We start from the raw sequence: 16,987 nt of genomic DNA on the forward strand, positions 1-16,987 counted from the left end.
TCCTCCTACCGTGACATGAATTCCTCACCAAACAAAGGCCAGAATGTTTTTTTGACATATTTAGCTATTGATAGGCTTTAATTTTTCTTGAGACAGGGTTTCACTCTGTTGCCCAGGCTGGGTGCAGTGGCATGGTCTCAGCTCACTGCAGCCTCAACCACCCGGGCTCAAGCAATCCTCCCACCACAGCCTCCCAAGCAGCTGGGACTACAGGGGCACCCCACCACAACCCAGCTAATTTTCTGTCTCACGATGTTGCCCTGGCTGGTCTAGAACTGAGTTCAAGTGATCCGCCTGCCTCAGCCTCCCGAAGTGCTAGGAATTACAGGTGTGAGCCACTGTGCCCGGCCTTTATTTTTTATAAGGAACTTAGCTATTTAGAGTGCTTCCAGATTTATCTTCTTCGGGCCAAAACCAGCAGCAAATACATATACCAAAAGTTAGCAACTTCCACTGGTTAACTGTTTCAAAACAGTGCAGTAGGCAGTATAAATGTGGCTCTATTTTTGGAACTGTTATTATTTAACACTTGTTAAGCATTCTGGGTAAATATATCTTACACAGATAATCCTACGCAGTGAGCTGCTTGCTTAAAATAAGAGCATAAAAGCTACTCAGGCAAGATTTAGGGAGACAGGAAGCTATACATTGTTACTGTAGATTAGTCTCAAAAGTTCTGATCAACTTTCTATTTTGACATTTGGAGACATCCATAGGTGCTTCTCTTGTTAAAGATAAACGTCTCGTCTCTAAACCAATTCGTGTTACTGGAAGGAAAGGCAACCCAAGTTTTATAAATCAGCCCCTTTGTGGGATCCATTTTGCTATACTCTATGTTCTCTGAAAGTGCTACTGACGGAATTGAGAAAATAACCGTTGCAGACGGGCTATTCTGGGGCTGATCTTTACCCTGGAATCTTCCTGGAAGGTGAACGGCCTATGTCATGCAGTTGTTATGCAAGAGGTATCATGGGACCTTTCCTTCTGGGCGGTCATGGAGCCGCGGCAGAGCCCTGGGTGACCCAGCAGCAGCCGCCTGCTGGGTGGCTGCCTTCACTGTCCTCCCCCACAACTGATGTTGATTTCTCTGCATTGACCCTGCAGATGTTTCCCTGGCCTCATGGTGTTCCCTTGGACTTTTAAGGGACCTCTGTGCATCTATTTTAGTCCCCTTTCTGCTAGTAAGGCTCACTCCCCTAGTTTCCTTAAGCAATTTTATAAAAAAAAACCTTCAGTGCAAAATGGCCTGCAAAATACTAGCCAAGAAGGCAAAGGCATCTGGAAAATGCCCAGATTTGGCTATTGTGTGCTGAAATCCCAGCCCCCTTCTACAGCCATGACATGCATATCAATGCAGGTGCCCTTGAGACTCCTGCAGGTTCGAGAAAGCATGACATGCTCCCAGAATCCTGGATTTGGACTTCATTCTGGACAGCATATGACAAGGACGAGGACCCCTATTCTAGCCAGTTAAAGCTGGACAGAATTTTTAAAAGCAATGAAGCCGGTTCCTTGGATATATCCACGGGTTTTGCTTTGAGAAGGAATTGAGTAGGCAGTGAGAAGAGCCGAGTGAAGCCTGGCCCCTGAGTGCCTCAACAACTGAGATGAACATCGACTCACTTGCAGGCAAGTTTTCAGTAAGTATTTATTAAATACCCACCGTAAGCCTTGTACTTTGCCTAGTTACTAAGAAACCAAAAGGGGGAAAAATAGCCTCATCTGCTCAGAGTTCATAATAAACCTGTACTGTGAATACAGAATACAGAAAAACTGGACTCTAGTGAGGTGCTAGAAAGAGTGTACTGCTTAGCTGAGATAGCAGATGAAGGAAAGATATTTTTGGTTCCTCCCTGCAATGCAATCGTACCGGGAGGGTGGAGTGTTGGTGTTCTCAGCCCATTTAATATGGATGGAGCTGCGGGCTCATCAGTTTGGGAACTGGCTTCATCGCTTGTTCTGTCCAGCAGTCGCGTCCTCTCGGACTCCTTGTTCCAGCTTGAATTCCTCTTTTGCCCTGGCTGCACTCTAAGATGAAGACTGCATAATTCAGAAAATGCAGTGCAAGTAATTATGTCCGGTGTGATGCTAAACATTTCCCAAAGGCAGCACAGATCTGCAGAAACTGCAGCTTGGGAGAAGTGATGGTGTTCCTCTCCCCACCACCTCAGCCTGCCCTGATCGTTCGCACTCACATGATCTATTGTGATGTTCTCACAATGTAGCCTGGCCATCATCTGGGAGCTTGCTGGAAATGCAAACTTTGGCATCCCGCCTAAGACCTTAAACTGAAGAAGGGCCCAGCTCTCTCTTGTAACTAGCAACAGATGCAACCTGCATGGTTCTGATGCAAACTGACCTGGAAGAATGGCCCTGGCATTTACATTTTGGTCCTTAGATGCAGGTAATCTGAGCTGAACATCTTCAAACCTGAGGCATAGCATACAAAACAGAAATAAAGAATACAAACAGTTTATATAAAGTAAAAAAAAATTTTAGAAAGGACTTAAGTTGGCTGGGGCGCTGTGGCTCACACCTGTAATCCCAGCACTTTGGGACGCCAAGGTGGGCGGATCACAAGGTCAAGAGATGGAGACAATCCTAGCTAACACAGTGAAACCCCGTACAAAAAATTAGCCGGGCGTGGTAGCAGGCGTGGTGGTCCCAGCTACTCGGGAGGCTGAGGCGGGAAAATCGCTTGAACCTGGGAGATGGAGGTTGTAGTGAGCCAAGACTGAGCCAGTGCCCTCCAGCCTGGGGGACAGAGAAAGACCCTGTCTCAAAAAAAAAAAAAAATCAAGCCTAGGCAACATAATGAGGCCCCACCTCTACAAAAAAATAATTTTTTTAATTAGCCAGGTTGATGGTGTGCACCTGTGATCCCAGCTACTCAGGAAGCTGAGGTGGGTGGATCGCTTGAGCCCAGGAGCCCTCCCTGGGGATGCTCTTATTTCTGCCTGCAGCCTCATTTGTCACTCTGTGCAGACCTAATTCTGTCTTTTTTTTTTTTTTTTTTTTTTTTTTTTTGAGACGGAGTCTCGCTCTGTCGCCCAGGCTGGAGTGCAGTGGCAGGATCTCAGTTCACTGCAAACTCTGCCCCCCGGGTTCACACCATTCTCCTGCCTCAGCCTCCTGAGTAGCTGGGACTACAGGCGCCTGCCACCACACCCGGCTAATTTTTTGTATTTTTAGTAGAGGCGGGGTTTCACCGTGTTAGCCAGGATGGTCTCAACCTCCTGACCTCGTGATCCGCCCGCCTCGGCCTCCCGAAGTGCTGGGATTACAGGCGTGAGCCACCGCGCCCGGCCTAATTCTGTCTTTAATTCATGGGTTTTTTTGCCATACTCTGGCCACCCTTTTCCAAATGCCTGTTGGATGTTGCCTGCTGCTGCTGTTTTGTCCTTTGGATTTGTTTGCTACTGTTCCAAATTTTTTATTACTAAAACGATTTACAATTTAATTTCCAGACTTTATTTCCTAAAGTTTGCCTAATGTTTTAAAAGTCCTTTCCTAGCCATTTAAGTCACGTTAATACTAACGCCTCCCCCTCACACCCTATTGCTGCCCATTTGTGTTTAAATGTAACCTTACTAGCTTCATTACCCACCCAGCTTTCTTGCCTTTTTGCGGTGGTAAAATATAACAGAAAATGTATCATTGGAAGTATGCATCTCAGTGTGGTTAAGTACATTCATGTTGATGTGCAGCCATCATGATCCACCCTCCATCTCCAGAACATTTGCAGCTGAAACTCTGCCCTGTTAAACATTGACTCTTGCCGTGCACAGTGGCTCACACCTGTAATCCTAGCACTTTGGGAGGCCGAGGCAGGTGGATCACTTGAAGTCAGGAGTTCAAGACCAGCCTGGCCAACATGGTGAAACCGCATCTCTACAGAAAATACAAAAATTAGCCAGGCGTGGTGGCGGGTGCCTGTAATCCCAGCTACTCAGGAGGCTGAGGCTGGAGAATCACTTGAACCCAGGAGGCAGAGATTGCAGTGAGCTGAGATCCCGCCACTGCACTGCAGCACTCCACACCCAGCCAATTTTTGTATTTTTAGTAGAGACGGGGTTTCACCTTGTTGGCCATTATGGTCTCAATCTCCTGACCTCGTGATCCACCCGCCTCGGCCTCCCAAAGTGCTGGGATTACAGGCGTGAGCCACCGCGCCCTGCCAAGTTTTCTATTTTTTAATAGAGATAGGGTCTTGCCAAGTTGAAGTGCAGTGGTATGATCATAGCTCACTGCAGCCTCCAACCTCAGGGCTCAAGTGATCCTCCTTCCTCAACCTCCCAAGTAGCTAGAACTACAGACACACACCACAGTGCCTGGCTAATTTTTTGTTTGGGGTTTTTTTGAGTAATTTTTTTAAAAAATTTTTGGACAGGTTTGTTGGCTCACGCCTGTAATACCAGCGCTTTGGGAGGCCGAGGCAGGCAGATCACCTGAGGTCGGGAGTTCAAGACCAGCCTGACAAACATGGAGAAACCCTGTCTCTACTAAAAACACAAAATTAGCCGGGCGTGGTGGGGCATGCCTGTAATCCCAGCTTCTCGGGAGGCTGAGGCAGGAGAATCACTTGAACCCAGGAGGCAGAGGTTTCAGTGAGCCGAGATTGCACCATTGCACTCCAGCCTGCGCAACAAGAGTGAAACTCCGTCTCAAAAAAAAAAGAGAGATGGGGTCTTGGATGTTTCCCAGGCTGGTCTCAAACTCCCAGGCTCTAGTGATCCTCCCACCTCAGCCTCCCAAACCACAAGGATTACAGGCGTGAGCCACCGCACCTGGCCTCTTGTGTTTACTTTTTTGAGGACCTGCCATACTGTCTTCCACCATGGCTGCCATGTTTTACATTCTCACCAGCAACGCACAAGGGTTCCAATTGCTCTACATCCGCACCAACGCCGATCTCTATTTTTTTGAGCCATGCTTGTGGGTGTGACATGGCACTGCACCCCTGTTTCTGGTGTCTACTGTCACCCCCTCCCCTGCAACTGCCACTTTAAGCTCATGTCAGCTGCCAAACTTCTCTTCCCTCCCCTGTCTCCTTACCTACCCCCTGCTTCTCACGCTCTCAGTGGGGGGATAATGTATCTTCCTCCTGCTGATGCGTGTTTCAAATCTGATACCTGCCTCTGGCGTTTAATCACCTGCCAAGCCCTATATAATCTTCACTAAAACCATTCACATCTCTTTCCTACTGTGAGCAGGCTGTCATTTTCTTTATTTTTTCAACCGGAGCTCGCTCTTATTGCCCAAGCTGGAGTGCAATGGCGCAATCTCGGCTCACCACAACCTCTGCCTCACGGGTTCAAGCGGTTCTCCCGCCTGAGCTTTCCAAGTAGCTGGGATTACAGGCATGTGCCACCATGCCCAGTTAATTTTGTATTTTTAGTAGAGACGGGGTTTCTCCATGTTGGTCAGGCTGGTCTCGAACTCCCAACCTCAGGTGATCCGCCCACCTCAGCCTCCCAAAGTGCTGGGATTATAGTCCTGAGCCACCGCGCCTGGCCCAGGCTGTCATTTTCTCTTTTGCTTAGCTTACTGTGTAATCTCCCTGACTTGTCCAAACCACTTGGCACTGCCATAGACCTGAACTGTCCCATCGGGTCCCTACTCCATAGCATTCTCTATCAGCTTTCCATTGCCCACCAGAAAAGGTGGGAAGAAAATTAGCATGGGCCGGCCGTGGTGGTTCACACCTGTAATCCCAGCACTTTGATAGGCTGAGGCAGGCAGATGGCTTGAGGTCAGGAGTTGTACACCTGCCTGAGGCAACATGGCAAAACCGCATCTCTACAAAGAAATAACAAAAATTAGCCAGGCATAGTGGCATGCCTGTAATCGCAGCTACTTGGGAGGCTGAGGTGAGAGGATGGCTTGAGCTCAGAAGGTCAAGGCTGCAGTGAGCCATGATCACATCACTGCGCTCCAGCCTGGGCGACAGAGCAAGACACTGTCTCAAAAATAATATATATTTTACAAAGAATTAGCATGTGAATACCTTTTATGTGCCAGGCACTGTACTAAGTGCACTACATCTAGATACGAGTCCCATCTCATAGATGAACAAGCAACACAGAGAACTTAAGTAACTTGTTTAAGGTCACACAGCTAGTAAGCAGTAAACTAAGATTCAAACTATTTCAAAAGCAATCGTACTCTCAAGTCCACTCTACAGCCTCATTTAAGATTAATTACAATCCTGTTACATGGATGTCCCATTCCCCTTTTATGAAAAAAGCACTAAAGTAGCTTGCCTAAAGTGTATTACTTAATAATTTAGGAGCTGGAATCTGAACCCTGCATCTGACTTCAAAGTATCCAATGCTGATTCCTCACCACTCCCAGACCCTTCGCCTGGCAGCAGGGCCCTGTTTGATCTAGACCCAACATGGTTTAACAGCCTTTTGCCCCAAATTAGATAATTGGCCAGTGGATCTCCATTTTACCTCTCTGTCCTTACTTTTATAATTCCATCAACATCTTTGCCTTTCCTCCAACCCAAAATCAATTGCCACTTTCTTCCTGAAACCTTTCCATGGCTCCAAAACGCCAAGAAACCTTCCTTAACTCAAGCAGCATTGAGTTCACAACTCACTTGTGGTAGGAATGCTTGTTCCTTGGTGCCATAAAGAAATAGCACTTGAATATAAATTTAATTTTTTTAGTAAGGCCATTTTTATACTTTCTGCAGAAAGGGTACACTTGCTAGCAGTTTTGTCATGAGAGTATACTGAACAAAGGAGACAGGGTCGTTTATAACCTGATGGGTCTACTTTATTGCTGTGTCTGGTTTTTTTGGCTGGAATGGGACTTTATATTTTGTATTTGTTTTGATTGGCTAGTAACTTACAACTTTTTAAAAGAGGCAAAGGCAGAGGAGAATAGGCCAGGTGCGGTGGCTCACACCTATGATCCCAGCACTTTGGGAGGCCAAGGCGGGCAGATCACGAGGTCAGGAGATCAAGACCATCCTGGCTAACACAGTGAAACCCCGTCTCTACTAAAAAAATACAAAAAAGTTAGCCGGGTGTGGGGGTGGGCGCCTGTAGTCCCAGCTACTCGGGAGGCTGAGGCAGGAGAATGGCGTGAACGTGGGAGGCCGAGCTTGCAGTGAGCTGAGATGGCACCACTGCACTCCAGCCTGGGTGACACTGCGAGACTCCATCTCAAAAAAAAGGCAGAGGAGAAAAAAAGGAAGGAGGAAGGAACTTGTGGAATAACTGAGAAAGGTAAAAACACCTTTAAATAAGGAAGAGGAACAGGCTATGACCTAATGTTTGTTTGGACCAGTATAAGTATGGCAGGGCAAATATTTAGGCTAAATTGTGGGAGCTGAGAATATAAAGTACATTGATTTTTTTTTTTTTTTTTTGAGACAGAGTCTCACTGTGTCACCCAGGCTGGAGTGCAGTGGCGCAATCTCAGCTCACTGCAAGCTCTGCATCCTGGATTCACGCCATTCTCCTGCCCCAGCCTCCTGAGTAGCTGGGACTACAGGCACCCGCCACCACGCCTGACTAATTTTTTGTATTTTTAGTAGAGACAAGGTTTCACCGTGTTAGCCAGGATGGTCTCAATCTCCTGACCTTGTGATCCACCTGCCTCGGCCTCCCAAAGTGCTGGGATTACAGGCGTGAGCAACTGGGACCGGCCTGTATAAAGTACATTGATTTTTTTTATTATGGCTGGTAGACATTTAAGAATGTTAGCACAGGTCTTTGAATAAATTTTGCTGTTAAGAGAAATTACTATTTATTTTTAATTAGATGGGGAGGAAAGTCTTTTAAGAGGAACCTCTTCTTTACTTTTTTTTTTGAGATGGAGTTGCCCAGCCTGTAGCCAGGCTGGAGTGTAGTGGCGTGATCTCAGGTCACTGCAAGCTCCGCCTCCTGGGTTCACGCCATTCTCCTGCCTCTGCCTCCTGAGTAGCTGGGACTACAGGTGCCCACCACCACGCCTGGCTAATTTTCTGTATTTTTAGTAGAGACAGGGTTTCACCATGTTAGCCAGGATGGTCTCGATCTCCTGACCTCGTGATCTGCCCGCCTGGGCCTCCCAAAGTGCTGGGATTACAGGCGTGAGCCACCGCGCCCGGCCCTCTTCTTTATTTTTTACACTTATAACTTTCTTAAGCGTTGAGAATGTGCCAAAACTACATTGCAGCCCTCCTGCAGCTGAGCACATGATAGCCCCCAACAAATACATGCAAAATGAACGGTAAATGTATTCATGCAGGGAGGATGCCTCCCAGGATCATTGAAATAGCCAGTTATCAGCAGCAAGAAAAGTGCATGAGACTGAGAAGCAGAGATTTGCTTCTGGCACCAAATGTCTTGCAGAAGTGTTTGCATTGCATTGATTTTCAGTGTTTGTCCTCTTCCCTGGCTTCCAGGTAGTGAATCTCCCCTCACCCCCAAGCTGCCTTGTTAAAAGCTTTTCCCAGCCTGGACTTTTTGTCTGAGTCATACTAGCAACCAAGTAAACAGTAACCTACTTGCCACCTGGGGAGGTACAGCATGGCTTGACTGGATAGTAGCCTCTTTGGGTTTGCTTCAAACCCAACCTATTTGAAGGTGGAGTGTGCGGTGAGAGTCTGGAACCCTGCCGCGGGGATGAGGGGGTGCAGAGGGAGGGAAACCGACCACAGAAGGGAAAACCAGCCCAGGCTGGCCGGCACTGAAAGCCACCTCTCCCTGCAGCTCAGCAGCGATCTGGACTATATCCTGGGTTCCAGAAAAGGCAGAGGTTCTTACCGAAAGCAGGTAAGTGTCTTGTCTGTCTGCATCAAGCTCAGAGTTGGTAGGAAAAGACTCTTCTAGCAAATAAACCATTTAGGGAAAGGGGAAGAGCAGCCAGTGGGACAGGGACACTCATCCCATTTGTTGGACAGAGTCAGAAGGGGTGGGCACCAGGAAGTGGCCGCCCCTGACTATGGGGTATCCCAGGCAACATCCAAGCCAGGAAGCAAGTGATTTTCTTGGCAATAAGTCAAGAACTGGCTCCTGGCTGCTAGTGTGAGGGGCTCATTGCTGGGAATGCTCACCCTTGCTCTGCTAATAAGAAGTAGGCGGGGACATGATTGTCACCCTGAGGCCCCCAACCCAGCTCCTCACAGTGGGAAGAAATGAGCGCAGCTCTACAGTGGAGCCGGCAGCCTTGTGACAAGTCTGACAGCAAAGTCAGATGGGCAGTCACTGTGGCTCCTTGATTCAAGGATGCTTACTGGATGCCTCTGCGCCATGGCCAGGATACTGCCCTGAGACTTTTTGTTGTTGTTGAGACAGTTTTACTCTGTCGCCCAGGCTGGAGTGCTGTGGCATGATGTCGGCTCACTGCAACCTCCGCCTCCTGGGTTCAAGCAATTCTCCTGCCTCAGCCTCCTAAGTAGCTGGGACTACAGGGGCATGCCACCATGCCTGGCTAACTTTTTTTTTCTGTTAGTAGAGATGGGGTTTCAGCATGTTGGCCAGGCTGGTCTCGAACTCCTGACCTCAGGTGATCTGCCCTCCTTGGCCTCCCAAAGTGCTAGGATTACAGGCGTGAGCCACCGTGCCCAGCCTCAAGACCGTCTTAACTCACAGATAACTGGTAGTTTTCATGGGGAAGCAAGTCAGTGTCAATGTAATGCAGTAAGTGCTGCAACTGAATATTCAATGGGTTAACAGGAGAGGGCTCCTAGCCAAGAATTGGGTGACTCCAGAAACGCATGTGGGAGGAGGTGACGTCTGAGCTGAAGCCCAAAGAAGAGTTTGTAAATCACTGCGTTTGGATGCGGAAAGAGTGTCCTGGGTGAAGGGGACAGTATGTGCAGGACTTGGATGCAAGACTGACGTGTTCCGAAAGCAAAAGTTGAAAGCAGGAAGTGAGGGAGAGGAAAACCAGGGCAGGTTGTGCGGGAGTGGGAGCCTGTCCCGAGAGCCGTGGGAAGGCAGCAGGCTGAAAACTGCCCCCGCGCCCTTTCACCCACTTGGCCGTTGGGAAGGTGGATTTGAGGGCAACAAGGCTGAAGGCAAGGAGCTGAGTTAGGAGCCCTCAGGCATCCCGGGGGACAATCTGTGGTGATCTAGCAGTTGGCTGCACAGAAGGGGAAGCCAGAGGAGTCAAGCCAAGGGAATGGGACGTTTTTAAACGGGAAGAACGAAAAGTGATGTGATCTGAGGAGCTTGGAAAACTCTAGCACACTCCTCCCTGCAGCTCACCAGCTAGTATCATTTCTCTAAATAGTGTGCCTTGTTCACAATATGATCCTCAGTTACAATGTATTAAGAATCACTTTTCCAGCTGGGGCGCAGTGGCTCAGGCCTGTAATTCCAGCACTTTGGGAAGCTGAGGTGGGCAGATCACTTGAGGCTGACGAGTTCAAGACCAGCCTGGACAACAGGGTGAAACCCCATTTCTACTAAAAATGCACAAATTAGCCGGGCGTGATGGAGCATGCCTGTAATCCTAGCTACTTGGGAGGCTGAGGCAGGAGAACTGTTTGAACCCAGGAGGCAGAGGTTACAGTGAGCCGAGATCACACCACCGCACTCCAGCCTGGGCAACACAGTGAGACTCAGTCTCAAAAAAAAAAAAAAAAAAAAGGCTGGGCCCAAGGCGGATGGATCACTTGAGGTGAGGAGTTTGAGACCATCCTGGCCAACATGGTGAAACCCCGTATTTACTAAAATACAAAAATTAGCCAGGCATGGTGGCTCGTGCCTGTAATCGCAGCTACTGGGAGGCTGAGGCAGGAGAATCGCTTGAATCTGGGAGGCGGGGGTCGCAGTGAACCAAGATCATGCCCCTGCACTCTAGCCTGGGTGACAGAGCAAGACTCCTGTCTCAAAAAAAAAAGAAAAGAAAACTTTGCCAGGTGTGGTAGTGCGTGCCTGTAATCCCAGCTACTCAGGAAGCTGAGGCAGGAGAATCACTGGAACCTGGGAGGCAGGGGTTGCAGTGAGCCGAGATCATGCCACTGCACTCCAGCCTGGGCAACAGAGTGAGACTCCGTCTCAAAAAAAGGGGAATCGGCTGGGCACAGTGGCTCACCCCTGTAATCCCAGCACTTTGGGAGGCCAAGATGGGCGGATCACCTGAGGTCAGGAGTTCAAGACCAGCCTGACCAACATGGAGAAACCCCATCTCTACTAAAAATACAGAAATATAGGTGGGCATGGTGGCGCATGCCTGTAATCCCAGCTACTCTGGAGGCTGAGGCAGGAGAATTGCTTGAACCCAGGAGGTGAAGGGTTGCGGTGAGCCGAGATCGTGCCATTGCACTCCAGCCTGGGCAACAAGAGCAAAACTCCGTCTCAAAAAAAAAAAAAAAAAAGAATCACTTTTCCACTGGGTGCAGTGTCTCAGGCCTGTAATCCCAGCACTTTGAGTGGTTGAGGTGGGATTACTGTTTGAGCCCAGGCATTCACGACCAGCCTTAGCAACATGGCGAGACCCCATCTCTACAAATAATTTTTTTTTTTTTGAGACGGAGTCTCGCTCTGTCACCCAGGCTAGAGTGCACTGGCGCTATCTCGGCTCACTTCAAGCTCCACCTCCCGGGTTCACGCCATTCTCCTGCCTCAACCTCCCAAGTAGCTGGGACTACAGGTGCCCACCATCATGCCCAGCTAATTTTTTTGTATTTTTTAGTAGAGACAGGGTTTCACCGTGTTAGCCAGGGTGGTCTCAATCTCCTGACCTCGTGATCCACCCGCCTCGGCCTCCCAAAGTGCTGGGATTACAGGCATGAGCCACAGTGCCCAGCCCTCTACAAATAACTTTTTAAAAATTAACCGGGGGTGATGGTGCACACCTGTAGTCTCAACAACTCAGGAGGCTGAGGCGGGAGGATCCCTTGAGTCAGGGAAGTTGAGGCTGCAGTGAGCCAAGATCACGCCACTGCACTCTAGCCTGGGCAACAGAGTGAGACCTTTTACAATTTTCTGTACCTTCTGGATTTTCTACTTTTTTTCCTATTACTTTAAGCCCTTTAAGAAAGGGAGCAGATGTTCGTTAGTAACAAAAAGTCATGGATCATTCCCGTTAGCTCATTATGTTCTACCAAAACAGACAGGGTGGGCCACAGGTTAGTTCTGGTGGTGGGATTCAGGCAGGGGTGGCCGGAGCAGCCTCTGAATGCTGCTGAGTCGTGAGACCAGTTGAGAGTGCTGCACCTCCTCTCTGACTTCCTCCCCACTTCCCCCCAAAACCTGTCTGCTTCTGACTCTACGCCAAAACCATCCTTAGCCACCTCCACGTTTGAAAAATAGAGTCTGGAGTGGTGAGGAGGTGGGACTCGGTATCTGGAAACACTCCTGGAAAGGGCGCACCTGGGGGCTGGAGGGCTAGCCCAGGGCCAACCACAGCAGCACGATGTCTACAGTTGAGGTGTTCTTTCGGTCAAGCCGGTGTGCCTGCTGGCTGACTTCCTTCCCACAGTGCTGAGGAGAGAGTTCCTGAAGCCCCAGTGACCCCATCTCTCTCCTTCCCTGCAGGCAGCTTCGGTTTCTAACTTGCATCCTTCTTTCCTCAGAGCTGAGACAGTTCCATGGTTCTTCCCTGCTCTTCAGCCCTGGACAGTCACCAAGGCTCTCTACAAAGTTCTCTCCCAGTAACCTTTGTTCTCCACCCCTCCTCCCTAATCCCTCCCTCTCCACTTCATTGTTTTACTCTGAAGGGTCTCCTAATTGGCCTCTCACTGACTGCCCTCAACCCATTCTTCCAGAATAATTGTCCTCATACCACATTCAATGCGGTATTTTCCCCCCTTAAAAGCATTCAGTGTGGACGGGCAGTGGCTCACGCCTGTAATCCCAACGCTTCAGGAGGTGGAGGTGTGTGGATCAGCTGAGCTCAGGAGTTCAAGACCAGTCTGGGCAACATGACAAAACCCCATCTCTACAAAAAAAATTTTTTTTTTTTTTTTTTTTTTTTTTTTGAGACGGAGTCTCGCTCTGTCACCCAGGCTGGAGTGCAGTGGCGCGATCTCGGCTCACTGCAAGCTCCGCCTCCTGGGTTCACGCCATTTACAAAAAAAATTTTTTTTAAATAGCCTGACTTGGTGTCATACACCTATGGTCCCAACTACTTGGGAGGCTGAGGTGGGAGGATCGCTTGAGCCTGGGAAGCAGAGGTTGCAGTGAGCTGAGATTGTGCCACTGCACTCCACCCTGGGCGACAGAGCCAGATCTTATACCCTAAAAAAAAGTATTCAGTGTTTTGTTACTGCTTACAAGATCACATTTAAAAATTCACTTTTCATGTCGTGAAAATGCCAATCAAAAAGAAAACAAAAAAATTCCCTTTTAGGAGGGCACATACTGTCTCTAGCCACCCAGGCTCCCCACGAGTGGCCTAACCTGCCTTTGCAGCCTCCTTCCCACAGCTCTGTTCCCTGAACCCTCTGCTCACACCAAGCCCACATCCAGGCTCTGCACGCCCCACCTTCTACTTTTAAATGCTTCCTTATTCTTTTTTTTTTTTTTTTTTTTTGAGATGGAGTCTTGCTCTGTTGCCCAGGCTAGAGTGCAATGGCGTCGTTTCGGCTCACTGCAATCATCACCTCCCGGGTTCAAGCGATTCTCCTGCCTCAGCCTCCCGAGTAGTTGGGATTACAGGCACGTGCCACCACGCCTGATAGATTTTTGTGTTTTTAGTAGAGACGGAGTTTCACTACGTTGGCCAGGCTGGTCTCGAACTCCTGACCTCGTGATCCACCCACCCTCGGCCTCCCAGAGTGCTGGTATCACAGGCGTGAGCCACCATGCCTGGCCAATGCTCCCTTATTATTATTATTTATTTATATGTATATATTTTGAGATGGAGTCTCACTCTGTCGCCCAGGCTAGAGTGCAATGGCGTGATCTCAACTCATGGCAACCTCCGCCTCCCAGGTTCAAGTGATTCTCCTGCCTCAGCCTTCTGAGTACCTGGGATTACAGACATGCGTCACCACGCCCAGCTAATTGTTATATTTTTAGTAGAGATGGGGTTTCACCATATTGGCCAGGCTGGTCTCAAACTCCTGACCTCAGGTGATCCACCTGCCTCGGCCTCCCACAGTGCTGGGATTACAGGTGTGAGCCACTGCGCCACGTGCTCTCTTATTCTTTAAGGCCTACTTCTCCAAGCCAGTCCTTAGTGACTCTGCACACCTCTGAGCCTTTCAGCATGGACTGTCTAAGCCGCTCAGTTGCCATTAAATGGAATGTGAGGGTTTTTAAAAAATGTATTTATTAATTAAGGACTCTTTGGTTACCGAGTTACAAAAATCGACTATCTTAAGACAATAAGTCACCTCATTAGAAGCATAGTGGAAGACCCTTTTTGTGGTCAAGGTCAGGAATAAAGTGGATCGCTGTGCAGTAATAAGGCAGAACTCTCTCCCGCCTCCCATCATCTCTGCGGGTCTGCTTTATTCATCTCTGTTTCCTAAATCATGTGACAAGTTTGCTGATAGGCCCCAAGTTTTATCTGTTACAGATAAAATATCCCTGAAAGAGGCTGCATACACTTTAAAAATTCCTGTGGAAGGGGTTGAATAATTCAGCTTAAGTCAGGTCTCCATCCTTACACAGTGAACAGTAGCCAGGGGGTGGAGTTCCAGGGACATGGCAGTTCCCAGTGCAGCTAACCTGGAATAGCAAGGGGGAAAGGGCAACTCCTAGAATGGGGTATGCTCACCCACTGCATTCCACCTTTTGACACTAAGAACATGCAAACATGCTATTTCCCATATATCGAATTTCTTCTTCTCAATATGATTCAGTTATTGCATGTAAATTGTGAGTGCACTTGTCTTCCCAATGCACAGTGACACAATCTTATGGCCAGATGCTGCATCCCGAGGCAGTGACAGGGAGCCTCTGTCTTCCAGGTGGCTGTTTTTCTAGTCCTTTCCCACTTTGGTTCCAAAGAGTTCCAGATGTGTTTTCTCATTGTTGTGCATCCCAGCACTTAGATGATTTTTTCTACCCCAATACTCCCCATACACTCTAAATTCCTTCAGAAAAGAAGGTAGAGGAGGCTGGGCATGGTGGCTCAAGCCTGTAATCCCAGTACTTTGGGAGGCTGAGGCGGGCAGATCAGGAGGTCAGGAGATGGAGACCATCTTGGCCAATGTGGTGAAACCCTGTCTCTACTAAAAATACAAAAATTAGCCATTCGTGGCAGTGTGAGCCTGTAGTCCCAGCTACTCAGGAGGCTGAGGCAGGAGAATCGCTTGAACCCAGGAGGCGGAGGCGGAGGTTACACAGTGAGCCAAGATCGCACCACTGCACTCCAGCCTGGGCGACAGAGTGAGACTCCGTCTCAAAAAAAAAAAAAAAGAAGTCTATTCCCATCAGTGCCGGAACCAGTAGGATTTCAAGTCTGTGGAGGGCAAGGCCTTGCTTTGTTCCCCAGCTGTGTCCCTGCTGCTTAGAGCTGCAAATGGCCTACAGTAGTCACTCAACAAATATCTGTAGAGTGACTAACGCTTAGGCTTGTGGGTTGCTTTGGGGAGCAGTTATCGGCCCTGGTGCCAGGTTTGGAGTTTTCATGGTGCTATGACTCCTTTCATACCTTGCCTGGCTAATGGTTTCGCCTTTGTTGCCTGTTACTAATGCATTTACTGCTGCCAGGAATCTTGTCAAGTCATAGGCTTTGATTAGCATAGGCTTGCTAAAGGGAACTTCCGGGGCTGGAATTGCAGCAGCTTGGTACAGCCTCGGGGTAGGGAGGCTCACACTCCAGCCAAATGCGCTCCATGGGTGGAAACACTATCACATCTGCTAGCTATGCTATGGAGGGGCCCTGGGATTGGGGTGTCCCTAATTTCTCTGGCATCTGTTAAACACCCCTATTCCAGTAGCCCAGGCTGGAGTGCAGTGGCATGATCTTGGCTCACTGCAACCTCCGCCTCCTGGGTTCAAGCGATTCTCCTGCCTCAGCCTCCCAGGTAGCTGGGATTATAGGCGCCCATCACCACACCCAGCTAAATTTTTTTTGTGGCAGGGACAGAGTCTCACTGTGTCGCCCAGGCTGGAGTGCAGTGGTGCGATCTCAGCTCACTGCAAGTTCTGCCTCCCAGGTTCACGCCATTCTCCTGCCTCAGCATCCCTAGTAGCTGGGACTACAAGCGCCCGCCACCACACCCGGCTAATTTTTTTGTATTTTTAGTAAAGATGGGGTTTCACCATGTTAGCCAGGATGGTCTCGATCTCCTGACCTCGTGATCTGCCCACCTCGGCCTCCCAAAGTGCTGGGATTACAGGCGTGAGCCACCGCACCCAGCCGTGTCCTATCCATTTTTAAGGCAGCCACTTGGAGTTGGAGCATGTCTTTCTCTCATAATCTCTTACCAGATGTCTCAGAGCAGCCTGTGCACTGTAACTCCAGACAATCTGCCCCTGAGCCCCCTAGAGCTCCAGCTTTTAAAGCACTTGGGGTGAGCCTCGAGAGATGACAGACGGAGCTGCCCAAGAGCTGCCAGCTGCCAACCCTGCCCGGGGCTTCACGGCCCGCGCCCTACTTCCTCTCAGCTGTCTTCACACCCTGGGGCATGTAATTTCCAAATTCTCACTCCCAGGGCTAATTTGGGGGATAAGACATTTGATTCGAAGTATCAGAAACCAGCTGGGCGTGGTGGCTCACGCCTGTAATCCCAGCATTTTGGGAGGTTACGACTAGAGGATCATTCGAACCCAGGAATTCAAGACCAGCCTGGATAACATAGTGAGACCCCATCTCTACAAAAAATAAACAGTTATCTGAGCATGATGGTGCACACCTGTAGTCCCTGCTCCTTGGGAGGCTGAGGCCGGAGGATCCCTTGAGCCCAGGAGTTCAAGGCTGCAGAGAGCTGCGATTGTGCCACTGCACACTAACCTGGGAGATAGAGCAAGAATTTGTCTCAGAAAAAAAAAAAAAGTATCAGGAACTAATCCCCAGTCCTATCAAGTTAGGCATAAGGTCAGTTTGTGACAGCTGAGTGTCATAGAAACCAAGGACAGGAATG

The 16,987-nt window shown here is 49.0% G+C and overlaps 1 protein-coding gene across 4 annotated transcripts in view; it reads left to right on the top strand.

Moving 5' to 3' along the window:
- The first annotated feature begins 1,346 nt into the window (after positions 1-1,346).
- SLC25A18 (solute carrier family 25 member 18) overlaps positions 1,347-16,987 on the top strand; it is a 31,243-nt gene continuing 15,602 nt past the window's right edge. For 2 of the 4 annotated variants that reach the window (XM_003278321.3, XM_030815776.1), the window contains exons 1-2: positions 1,347-1,629; positions 8,709-8,771. In XM_003278321.3, the coding sequence (XP_003278369.2) occupies positions 1,608-1,629; positions 8,709-8,771 (85 nt within the window). In that variant the 5' untranslated portion in view covers positions 1,347-1,607. Of the gene's footprint in view, positions 1,641-8,708; positions 8,772-16,987 lie in introns of all 4 variants that reach the window. The other 2 variants (XM_012508111.2, XM_003278322.4) reach the window with 2 other exon arrangements.

This window comes from Nomascus leucogenys, chromosome 7b, assembly GCF_006542625.1.
Source record: "Nomascus leucogenys isolate Asia chromosome 7b, Asia_NLE_v1, whole genome shotgun sequence".
Taxonomy (NCBI): domain Eukaryota; kingdom Metazoa; phylum Chordata; class Mammalia; order Primates; family Hylobatidae; genus Nomascus; species Nomascus leucogenys.